This window comes from Melospiza melodia, chromosome 1 (genome assembly GCF_035770615.1).
Source record: "Melospiza melodia melodia isolate bMelMel2 chromosome 1, bMelMel2.pri, whole genome shotgun sequence".
Classification (NCBI taxonomy): Eukaryota; Metazoa; Chordata; class Aves; order Passeriformes; family Passerellidae; genus Melospiza; species Melospiza melodia.
In genome coordinates, this window is record NC_086194.1 from 85488763 (window position 1) to 85501790 (window position 13028).

A 13028-nucleotide genomic window follows, 5' to 3' on the forward strand; every position below is an offset into this window, starting at 1 on the left:
GATAAATTGTACTAAACTCTGTCTGACTGTTAGCTAAAGACTGTTAGTTAAAGACAACCAATTAAATAAACTTTCTTTTGAAATAGGAATATCAAGAGGATAAGAATGACCTGGTCATTAACAACACTGAACTCAAGCAAGTGGCCTATATTTTTAAGTGTAACAAATCTACACTTCAGATAAAAGGAAAAATCAACTCAATTACTATTGGTGAGTGGGTAGCTCAGCTGGGCTTCAAGTGAGGCTTAAAAAACCTGACTTACGTGATTAATAATGCATCTGAATCATTCCATTCATTTTAATGATTGATTATGAGAGTAAAGTCACTCAGCTATGCAGTGCAGGACTGGGAATTTTCATAGTTAATGTAGCAGGTGTGCATGTATTTGCTTTTGTCTTGCCTTTCTTATTTATGATTGCTTTTATTTTAGACAACTGTAAAAAGTTTGGCCTTGTGTTTGACAATGTTGTGGGAATCGTGGAAGTGATCAACTCCAGGGATATTCAAATTCAGGTAAATATCCAATTGAGAGATGAAGACAGACCTAGAAAAAGTGGGGGTGAAAAAGCCCAACATATAGTTACAAGAGATTTTAAAAATTCACAGAGCACAACAAAAGTTAGAAGTATCCAAATGGATCTTTATACACTGTAAATTCTGTTGATGTTTTTAGAAAATGCTTGTGAAAAGAATTTACTATCACTGAACCAACCTCCCATAGCCCAGTGCCTTCTGGTTCTGGTGAAGCTGAGAGATCTGTACACTGGCAGAGCTGTTCCTTCTGTCCCGGATCTGCTTGCTTTCATGCTAAGCAACTCCCAGCACTTGGAAGTTCAGTAGTGCTTACAGAAGAAATTCTAGCACTTAGCTAATTGACTTCTAAGTGCACAAGATTTTTTTCTTTACTTATCCTCTCAATTGAAATGTTCAAATAGACTGTCAAAGGACAACTAAAAGCTATAACATAAAAGTAGGTGCTGGGATTTCAAAAAATCTCCCTGGCCAGTGATGTGACACTTTGTGCAATTAAGTAGTTACTTATTTGCCTTCAAAAAGCTTAATCAGACATCATCTTCCTTATGATTCTCATGAAAAGAAAATACACATATTTTCAATCTATACATTGCCCTCTCTAGTGGGGACACTTGTCCTACTCAAAATGTACAGTCTACCTGACATTTACAGCACTTCAGTCATCCTGTTCCACAGAGGTCTAGCTACCTGCTCTAATACTGGGTTGTGTCTGACACACACTGTGTAATCTCAAGAAGGGACTCCAGGACATACTATTTTGAGTGAAAAAAAATGTTAATTATTACATTAAACTGCCACTCTTCAAAGTGAGGTCTTTTGCTTAAGAGGCTGTGCCTGCTGTATGACATTAAATATAGGCAGTCCTGCTCCATGCTTCAGAAGTAATGGTCACAGCCACCACAGGGAATAGGAGCAAGATGGGGTTTTTATATGTTGAACCTTATGCAAGTTACTGAAGTGTAACAATCAGTTTTATTCATGATCACTACATGTCTTTTTACAGCAGAGGAGACAGTGAGTTATGCATCCCAGGCACTTATTTGAGCAGTTTTAAAATAATTATATTGTTTTAAATCATTACCTCTTAAACTATTCATGAAAGCTGAAAAATTTGTATGTAATAAATAGCAAAGCCCCAGCTTGCTAATACTCAAATAAAGTGGAAATACCTTTTTTAAGAATCAAAATAAAGCATGTTCTATGAATATTGATAAGGCTTCTATGTATATCATGGAGCAGAGTGGGCATCCATTTAGGAAGGCAGGATCTGGTTATCTGCTGTATGCAGATCGAATCAGGCAGCTCCCACAGGGCTGGTGTATGCCAAGTGCCAAGCACCTCAGTTTTCTCAGTAATTTGAAGACCTGAGTTCAGAATGTCCAAATACATGATATGTTAAGGCAACAGATTTCAGTAAATTAATCCTAGAGATTTTGCTATAGTGACTTCAGTGCCATATTGCTTGTCTCTCCTTTATCTCAGTGGTATATTTTTTTCTTGCCAGATGATTGCAAAATTTTTTCAACACCCCTTCCTTCTGTTCTTGATTGCATAAGAACCCATTTAAGAAGAGGAACTTTAAGATACATTGATGCACTGCATAGCTCATACTTCAGGATAAGGGTGGGATGCAGGAGGACAGAACACTTGGTTTACTGCCACATTTAAGGAACTGAAGTTGAAAGATATTCTTTAATTAAGTGATGGGAGACACTCTCATTAACAAGTACATCTCTGTCACGTGCTGTCACTGTTCTATGGCTTAGGATAATCTCTGGTGTTTTGATGTCCAGAGTATATTGCTGTCCTTGCTAGAGAGGGCAGGAGCAGGAATTTTACTGACAAAAAGTGAGTCAAGTCTGTTGGCCATGAAGGTATCTTTCAATCTGTAAAATTGTAAACAAGAGAAGATTTCCCTTCCTCGCCTCAAGTAAATCCTGTGCTTGCTCTTAAAGAGACATACAAAATAGTTTTAGAGATTTAAATTAGTTGATCTTAGTACATATTCAGAACTGTAGCTTGCCTGAAGAGAATAAAAGCCCTTTCCTGTTGCATGCTACAAGAGCTTTGAAGTCTTCAGAGTGTATTACAAATCCCTTGTTGAGTATTACTTTATGCTGGGGTCTTTCCTTTGCCCTTACTGGGTTGAAGTTGCCATGTTGGACTTCTTAGCCAATACTCACTGCTGAGCAAGGTGAACACTGCCTAAATATCAGCACAAAAGTATCACTGAAATTACAGAGAATCAGAGAAGTACTGTCATCAAACTGTATATTAAAAGCTTGCTGTACATTACAGTTTTGTTGTTGTGTATAGGTCTTTGTTACCACCACCAAGAATTTTCAGTGTCCAATAAATCAAATAAAAGTGTCACACAGGCAGGTGACTCATAGATCAGGTGCTGGTGGCCAAAATTAGACCTAGAAGGCAATGAGGATTTTATTAACAGTATCTCTGTTTGCATTTTAAGATTTGATGTTAAGTAGATTTTATTTTGCAGGTGATGGGGAAAGTGCCAACCATTTCTATTAACAAAACAGAAGGCTGCCACATCTACCTCAGTGAGGAGTCATTGGATTGTGAGATTGTGAGTGCCAAGTCATCCGAGATGAACATTCTCATCCCCCAGGACGGTGATTATGTGAGTGAGATGTTTTTTTAAATTTCCTTTCTCTTTCATACTAGTCTTGGCAGCTAAGAGCACTTAAGCTGCTAGGAAAGAAACTGATGTAACACACATAATTATGTCACCAAAAATGATCCAAAACAATTTAATTCCTATGTGCCTGTATCTCAAGAGGAAGAATTCTTTATTTTCCGGGGCACAAAGTAATTTCAGAGATCAAAAATCATGTCCTCTCTTTCCATTTTGATGGCTTCATGTCCTATCCATTTGATCTTTTTTTTTATATCTAAACATAGTCTCCCAAAGAAATTACCTTCACAGAAGAGCACTTAAGTTGGAAGATGATGAGGCCAAAACTAAGATAAATGTAATGCTATTACAGGTGAAATAATACAGTATGATATACTTGTTTTTTCTACAGCTATTGATACATGGGCAGCAGCTGTAGTACTTTGTACTATTTTCAACATATGTCCTTAAAAGCCACTTAAACTGGCATTTTTCCAGTTCCTTTCCCGTTCTAGTAAAATTTTCTTTTCCTACTGTGCACAGTGGCATTTCTAGTAAAGTCATGCTCTGTCACTTCACACACAAGCAGGCAAAGTGTGTGTGAAATAACAGTTCCCTGGTGTTGTCAGTGCAGCAGAGTTGAAATTGCAGTGCATGGCCATAGACAGAACTTAAATTTCTTGCTAGTCTCTTGGGCTGGAATTTAGTACAGGGGTTTAGGCTTTATGAAATAAAATGTGTAATGAGAACTTTTGTGCTTCACATTTCCAAATGTGACTGCTAGATGGCCAGCTTTACACAAGTAAAAAGGGAATAAGTTTTAGTGGGCTCATATTCACTTATTTCTTTTTTAAAAAGAGTCCTTTTGTTCAGTCTCACCTCAAAATCACCATAACATCAGAAATTACTGGCTACCAAAACATCTCTTTGAGGTCTAAACAAAAAACCCTTCTCTTCACATATTTTTTTTCTTTACTGGGTACAGAGAAATACTCAACAACATCCCCCATCATTTCACTCAATTTGTAGAATAGAGGGGCATTTTATTTGATGTTCTGCTGCATTTATGTACCCCACAACGGATGCTGACTAGTTTGAAGTGTATCACACTTAAAATGACTGGGATTTTTTATTTTATTTTATTCTTCCATATTAGAGTATTGCTTTTGTCCTTAAAATTGGACTCCTGGCTTAATCTCCATATCTAAATCCTCTATACTGTCTTCCAGCCCAGACATTGATGGAATCTGAAGTCATTTCTGACATGAGGCTTATTTACTTTGTTGATGCAGATAATGGTGTGAGAGAGATTATTGCAAAGTCATACCATACCAAGGCTGTTTGAAACTGGGTAGCAATCAGCCTTTTTCCTGTGTGGCACTGTAAAATAACTTCCTAGGGTAATGAGGAAGGCTTCTCTCTAATCCCGGCATGTCTGAGCTATCAATGCTTTCGCAGTCATGTAGAACTAATAGTATTCCACCAGTTTTCATGAGCTATCCTCTGTTTGTTTAACCATCGTTGTTGCTTTTGTTTCCTACCAGAAAGAATTTCCGGTTCCTGAACAGTTCAAGACAGCATGGGATGGATCTAAGTTGGTCACTGAACCTGCAGAGATTGTGGGTTGACTTCCTCACGCCACGGAGCACTTGCTGCTGACCGCGGCCAGACTGCGGCCAGCACGCACAAAAGCAGTCATGTAAAGAACTAGAGGTAGCAGGAGTTCATGCTGCTGTCATAGGCCTTCAAGCATTAGCTCTGCATGCTAGGAACAGTAACACATCTGGCACCCTTTTGTTAGGCATCCCGGTCCTGGTCACGTCTCCACACAGTTTGCCTTCACGTACAATTTTAATTCTGAATGAGAATGCAATAGGTTAAACCCCCCCACCCTCCAGTCACATCATTGGTTTGAAATTTTCTGTACATTTAAGCCAACATACTGCATGATACACTTTTTTTAATCATCTTGCTTCAGTGCATTCCTTTTTGTATTTCTGCTAATCAAAAACAGCATTAAGACTTTAAGGTGTTTATTTTTGCCTATTAAGCAATTCCTGTATGATGCAGTAAAAATGTACCTGTAGAAAGTATGCAATTTCTTGCAGTTCTGTGGCAATCATAATGTGTTTCATTTCAAACAAGCAAAAAAGGACAACTGTCACCACAGCAATACATGAAAAAATGAAAAGGAAAAAAAATCTGGTAGTTTAATAAAAAATGTTTTTAATATGCATATTTAGAAGATCCCACAGTTTTCTGTGAAGATTTTACTGTGGTTCACAGACTTGCTGCTGCCTTCTCTTTTCTTGCAAATTAGTAATTTGTTCTAAGCTAGGGCCTCATAAATGCTAAAACCTTGCAGGAAATTACTTGAAGGTTTTTTGCTCCTTGGATTTCTTTTTTTTCTCTTTTTTTTTGGGTGACACAATCTCTCACTTTTTAAAATTTCACATTTTATGTTGCATCTTATACAGAAAACCAAGACAGACAGACACGTCTGATACCAGCTAGTTTCCCTCACTTATGAAGTTCCTTTAAAATATTTGTATTGTAACGCATCATGTTCATTAAAAGTATCATCCTGGGGTTTTTTCCCCACATTTGTAGAAGTTACTCAGTTTCAAATACGTTCACAAAGCAAAGCCATAGATTTATGCCATACTAATTCTGAGCCCAAATAAAGGACTGGTTTAGTCCTTTGACTCTGCTTTACAGTCCCTACGCTTTTTTCTTTTTAACAAAGGTGGAGTATTGCATACATTTGTACTATTTCAGCACATAGTACAAATTAAACTTAAAAAATTTTAAAAGTCAGTTTATGTTTTTGATCACTTGTAATACTTTGTATCACTTAAATCACAGTGACATGCTTGCAGAGCTAGTTACAAGCTAAATTTTGTGCCTAACTTACCTTGAAAGTACATTAACTCTTAAAGGTTTTTAAGTGTACCTTTGATTGTAAACCCTATACAATACAACCAGTAGTGCTCATTCCTTACGGTTTTGCTATCTGATGTTTAACCTATGTGTATAATGTGTTTGCTTTAATATATATCATTTTTTCAACAGTAAACTTCTTATGAAATAAACAGAAAATGTACTTGTTTAAAAACAAAGTTGTTCAGAGCTTAAGCTATTGCACTGTTTGTCCTACAGGCTTTCTCTTCCTTAAACCCCGTTTCAAAAGCTGGAGTGAGAAAAAGTAGCTCCTCCTTCCATTTCAATAAAATATCACCACTCTTGCTGCCATAATCCACCTCACAGTGAGTAGAGGATATTCTGTATGCTGGCAAATAAACCTGAAGTGTCATGCACATAACTTAGGTGACAGCCAGCAAATTGAGCTTTTCATGATTCTCACTTCTAGGTACACCTGGATGTTCCAGGGATTATGTCTAGGGAGATGATCATGATGTAGTGCAAGTTGGTATGGTTTGCCTTCTATTTTTAGCTTTTCCTGCTTTTCCTGTTGTGTCTCTATATGGCTTCAATCACAGGTGGTCCATTCCCTATATCACTTGGATGTGCCTCATCTCTGAAAAATGGACATCGCATACTTGTCATGATAAAAGGATTGTTGAAGGGCTGCATCCTTAAATCATAATTGTAATGTGTTCCACAAAACAATCTCCTTCTGGAGCATTCTGGCCTGAGATACTGACTTTTTATACAGCATCAGAGAGGGAACAAGGCATTATGCAGCAGCAGGATGCCACTTACTGCTTTGGAGGTAAGACACAAACCAAGTATCAAATCCTAATGATAAACAGAAAGCAGCAAGACAGCCCTTAATCACTACAGAGGCAAGTTCTTATAGTTCCTCTGAGGGATTGAACTCCCCCATCAAATACAAAGTCCATGAAGGCTGATCTGATTCTTCTTTAAACATTTGAAGGCAAACTCCTTCATGGCTAGACCTTCACCTTAACATTCACGTTAAGCACATTGCTTTGACTGGTCATTCAGCAGAAATAGATCCTGTAAAATAACAGCACATGCCTGACAGTCTGAGCACACCTCAGACCTTGGTCAGAGGGCAGAAGTTTAAAAGAAAGGAAGAAGGCCTTGCATGGACATACCCAAGGCAATTGCTTCAACTGAAGAAAAGGATACCAAGTCAATGCATGACTGGACACCAGAAAAGTAGGAGAGAGACCTCTAAAATAGATTATATCCAGCACTCTTAGTCAACCACATAACAACAACAACAAACCTATAACCACCTTTTGTCAGTTGGTCATCATAAAAAATACTTGTCATACATTTCCAGTAGGCTGGACTGTTCTTTCCCTGCAACCGTCATTAAATTCAAAATTACAAAGGAGTGCTAAATCAACAAAGTTCTGCTTCTACTTTACATGAATTTTTGTACAATTAAAGGTTAAAAACTCATTTTGTGAAAAATCAAGTTTATCTGAAGAGTAGAAATAGCCAACAAACTGCAGAAGAGTCATTTGATGAGTCATCTCAACCATGAGCAGTTGCAGCCACCAAGTTTTCAGCAGCAAGACTGATCTGTGTTTGATGGTTGATTCCAGCAAGGAATGAACTGCTAAATGCTGAGCATCCCTGAGGTCCCATTGATGGTTTTTTTACTGCATGCAGTCACACAAGATATACCCCTTGATTTCTGTGTTACACTGCACTAATATTGTGGTCATGCCCTAAAGTCAGTACCACTGCCAAAACAGAAAACAGTTAATTTGGTTCATATATTAATAGGTAAAAAATGTGTATGGTGGAATTAGCCAGTTCATTTCTATAAACCTGCATGGGTCAAATATTCACCAGTACAGATGGTCTCAATCAGACAGTAAAACACACATAAAAGGGAAAGTGAGTTTTTAATTTAAGTGTCTAAAGGTAAAGAACCTTTTTTCCTATGAAAAGCTTCAATGGATGTCACTTTCTTAAATAGAACAGGGTGCAAAGAGGAGGGAGCCAGGCTCTCTTCAGGAGTGCCCAGTGACAGGGCCAGAGACAATGGGCACACACTGAAACAAACACAGGAGATACCCTCTGTCCCTCAGGAAACTCTTTTCAGGTGCAAGTGACCAACATTAACACAAAGAGGCGATGGAGGCTCCCTCCTTGGAGAGTTCAGAAGTCCCATGGCCATGGCCGTGCACAGCCGGCTCTAGGGGGCCCTGCTTGGGCAGGGGCCAGGGGAACTCCAGAGGTCCCTGCCAACCTCAGCCCTTCCGCGTTCTGGGATTCGCGCTTAGTTGGTACTAAGAGCCCACGGAAACGAGAAGCATCGAGGTAGTAACTCCAAGCACCCACCAGATGGCAGGAAACAGCCGAGGCCAGGCCTTCGCAAGCCTTAAATGACAACCTGCGGGACTGCAGCGTTTGCGAAGGGCGTGAATGCTGTTTGCCATTGAACTGGGGAACTCTGCCCTCGAAAAGTCACTGTAAAACACTTAATATTACTTTGATCTTGAAATTATCATCTTGGTAAAAGGTGAATGTTTGAGTGGGATGAACAAGGAAGAATAAAAAATAACTACTTATTACAAATTATTAAATAGATATTTGGGGTTGGTTTTCCTTCTTTTTTTTTTTAACACTGCTAAGCACATCTTCATTTAAAGAATACCTGATTGAACTTAAAAGTAATATTTAACAGAGCCATTGAAGAAAAGGAGTAAGTAATTTCAAATCTGTGTTTGAAAACCAGAAATCTTTTCCACAAGTTGAAGAATTAGGCACTTGCTAAGGCTTCCCTGTGCCATAGTTATTTTGCAGACAAATAATTTTTGTTCTTACTCTTTCCTGAATCTCAACATATCTGGATCTGCAGGAGTTCCTTACTGCACTGTGTTCATCACCCTGTGCCTCACATGTCTTTCCTAGAGATCAGACATTTGGCCACTTGGAGTGCTTCAGGGGCTCAGTTCAGTGTGCACCCTTAGTGCACTCTCCTGATGTGTGTTCAACTGGGCTCCTTCTAAATATGGAAGCTTCCAGACAAATGGAGCTAAGGTTCGGTCGATGACACAGTATGGTAGCAAGCACAGCAGTTAGCAAGAACATACAAAGCAGATTCAGCTTCTCTTCTTGAGGTGATCTGGGCCCAGCTGCTGTGAAAATACTGCCCAGAAGTAGCTACTGCTCTCTGAAGATAAACAGGCCCCTGACTTGTCATAAAATCCCCCTCTTATTAGATAAAAATCATAAATAATGCTCTCCAAGGAATGTTCTGACTACTAGACAAGAACCTGCTCTGTCTTCATGGTTGAAATAACACTGAAAAATCTTTTTGTGTGCCAGAAGTTTTGTAGAAGAACAGGGAACATTCCCTACTCCACCACCCAAAACTGACCCTAGTGGTGACTTCCCAGGTTTAACCCTTCTTCCCTAGGTCTTGTGGCATGCTGAGGACCCTACCTGATCACCACTGACCACCAAAGACTCCTGCTCTCTGAAGCCATAGTCCCACTGCTGCTTCAACAGAGGCATCACCACCTTTCCTCCCTGGGAAGAGAAGGGAATGTGACAGAGAAGGGAGTTCAGTAACCAGTAAGGCTTCCCAGGGCCACATTCCTGAGTAAAGCTGTTCTGTTGTTACTCTGCCTTCAAACAAGGCCAAGGTCAAAGGCAAATAAAGGTGTTCAAGCACAACTCCTAAATCAGGCAGTACTGATTATAAACAGGCAATGACACAAAAAATCTTCTGTACCCTAAGATAAAAGCAGAAAAGTTGTATTTTTTAATCAACTGTGACCACCAGGATTCTGTTTTCTCTATTCCACTTGAAGCTGCATCTATTAGAAAGAAGTTGCTTCAGTCAATCTGTAAGGCTTGAGAGCCAATCTCTCTTTCAAGTTCCTTAGATGGATGAGACAGATCAGTCTCAGAGTGAAAGGCTCAATTAATTTAATTTAGGAGAAAGTTGTACCATTTTCCACACTAAATGTATAACATTTTACATTATGTAAATGCATACATATATTTTTTGGCTCAAGTTTCATGTTACAGAACATGGCTGCTTGCCCCAACAAGGGGAAAGGTTCTTATTCTTTGGTGACTCTGTATAGTTTCAGTGATGAAGAATCTCTTTAACCATCATTTGCATTTAATTTCACTCTGTACATGATCATAAATACCAGATCCAAATGTCTAAATAGCATGAATTGTAGCTGCTGGGCCCAACAATAATTAACCACTTTGCAATGACAAGAGCTTGTTGTTGATTAATGTCCAACAACTCTCATCCAAGGACTCTTCAGAAGAGCTCCTATTATTAGAATATTTCAGCATGATGCAGGAGATGTGATCTGTTATCCCTGAGCAAAGAAAAGAACTGAACTTCAATGCTAGGGTGATTCCTCAGTTTTAAAAGTGGTTTCAAACCCTTGAAAACAAGATGCTGGAAGGCATAGCAAAAATGAGCAAAGGCACAATGTCTGTGGCTCTGTACCACAGCCAGGTTCACAGCACACCAGTGTTCATTACCTCCTATTAAACATGAAGGTTTCCCCACTCAAGAGTGACTGATCAGGTTTTTCAGCATCACCTACACTTAAAGAGCTTGAGGTGAGATTCCAGATTCCCCTTAAACCTTAACTATTATGACACCAGCTTTTAGGTGCTTACCTCCTCCTTTTGATCTAGCTCAAAACATTTCCTCTTGCCTAAATCTCATTTCTAGGAAAGAGGGTATTTAACTGCCAAGGCATTCAACTACTTCATTTCATCAGCTGGTACAATGAGCTTCCCACCCACAAGCTAAAGCAATGTAGCAGGGAATTGGTTCTGCAGAAGACTATAAATACTGCCCTGTGTGGCAGTCTGACACAGCAATGAAACAAGACCTTCTGCTACCAAAAGCCTAAGCTGTGAGGTTCTTACTACTGGCAAGCCATGTTGTCACAGCATCTCTGTCATGTGTGTTCCAGAACAGAAAATCTGAATGCTCCCAGAATTTGTGGGACTGTTGTTGGGCATTTTTTTTTAAGCAGAAGAATGAAATACTAATAACTGGAAAATGTGGGCATAAGGAAACATTACATTGTTACCTGTTAGTCCCCTGCTCTCTGCTGTCAGTGATTCCACCTCACCTTGAATATCCAGAATAATGTCATAGTGGGTTCAAACTATGGCTATACCTGTGTAATGCTGCTGCTGGTGAGCCTAAAATTTACATGTGACTGGCAGCATTCTGTGAAGTCTCTGAGATCTTGTAATTTTACTTTGAGATCTGATCTGGCTTTCAAGGAAGAAGTGAAATATTACAGGGAAATAAGTCTTGTTACATTTCATTTATTGTCAGTTTTCCAAAATAGCTTTTCTATTAGGAATTAACAGATGGTTTAAAGCCATATTTTCCTCTATACACGTGTCTATCTTCCCTCCTTTTTTCCTTCCTAATCATGCTAAATCTTGCTGTGTTTCCCTAAACATTTTCCCATATTGATTTCACCAAGGTCTACATTACAAAACATGCCAGGGTAATTAAAATCATAGCTGCATAGTGAGTGCCAGTACCTTACATAACTGCATAGTCTTTTATGGGTCACTATTTGATAATCACTTAGGCAATTCATCTCAGCTTGCTTGTATTAGAGACTTGCTTCACACAAGCTTCTGGGACTGAAAGAGTGGAAATTTCTGTTGGATACATGGGAATAATTCTTTACTGTGAGGGTAAAGAGGCAGTGGAACAGGTTGCCCAGAGAAGCTGTGGATGCCCCACCCCTGGAAGCGTTCAAGGCCAGGTTTGGAGCCACCTGGGCTGGTGGAAGCTGTCCCTGCCCATGGGGCGGGGATCTTTAAGGTCCATTCCAAACCAGGCCATTCTATGATTCTATGATTTTATGAAATTACTTCAATTTTTTAAATTAGGTGAGATTAAATGGGGAAATAGTTCACCAGGGAGAGGGAGCAACTTCTGGTTTTGTTCAGCTGTGGCTTGTGCTGTCTTCAACGTTTCAGGTTCCCAGCAAGTATTACTGGTTAATTCAGTATTGAGCTGTGTTAGCATCTCTGTCAGACAGAACTCTTGGTCTGGTTGAGATGCTTAACAGAGCACAGAAACCTTAAAGACTAAAAGTTAGTTAGAAGAATTGTGTTTAAACTCGCTGCTGGTTCTTCGTTCAGCATTTGAGGGGAGGAAGCGCTGTGAGGGGCGGCTGAGGGAGCTGAGGGTGTTTGGCGTGGGGGAGGCTCAGGGATGACCTTACCGCTCTCGGTGACTCCCTGAAAGGAGCCTGTAGCCAGGCGGGGGTCGGCCTCTTCTCCGCAGAGTTTCAGGTTGGACATTAGGAAGAATTTCTTCGCAGAAGGGGTGATTGGACATTGGAATGGGCCGCCCAGGGAGGCGGTGGAGTCACCGTGCCTGGAGGTGTTCAAGGAAAGCCTGGAGGTGGCACTCGGTGCCCTGGACACGGTGATGTTCAGGCATAGCTTGGACTCAATTACAGAGGTTTTTTCCAACCTAAACGACTTTGTGGATTGTGGGGGGGTTGTTTTGGGGGGTTTTGTTTGTTGTTTTTGCTTTTGTTTGGTTTTGCTTTGGGTGGTTTGTTTGGTTTCGATTGTTTTGTTTTTTTCAGAAGACAAACATGATATGTATAGGGGAAAAAATGAAAAGGGGGAGATAGAGGAGGAAAAAACCCCTCACAACATTACTACAGGAAAATAAACCCGCAGAACTTGCGCACCGTGAGGAGCTCCGCAGGCCGCTTCGCTCGCACGTCACGGGCAGCGCCTCTGCCTCAGCGCTCGGCGATACCATCTCGTGGCAGGGGCGGGGGGAAGGCCTGTTTCTCCCCCCGCTCAGTGCTCTATTCGTCAGGCCCTTCCCCCCCCCTCCGCCGCCGTAAGTGGGAGAGGCGAGGCGCGGCCCCGGCG

At 40.2% G+C, this 13028-nt stretch overlaps 1 protein-coding gene across 2 annotated transcripts in view; it reads left to right on the forward strand.

Annotated features, from left to right (window-relative positions):
- Positions 1-6289, forward strand: part of CAP2 (cyclase associated actin cytoskeleton regulatory protein 2) — a 68268-nt gene extending 61979 nt beyond the window's left edge. For both annotated transcript variants that reach the window (XM_063160405.1, XM_063160415.1), the window contains 4 exons: positions 87-210; positions 432-514; positions 3036-3176; positions 4715-6289. In XM_063160405.1, coding sequence (XP_063016475.1) covers positions 87-210; positions 432-514; positions 3036-3176; positions 4715-4798 — 432 coding nt within the window. In that variant the 3' untranslated portion in view covers positions 4799-6289. The remainder of the gene's footprint in view (positions 1-86; positions 211-431; positions 515-3035; positions 3177-4714) is intronic.
- The last annotated feature ends 6739 nt before the right edge of the window (positions 6290-13028 follow it).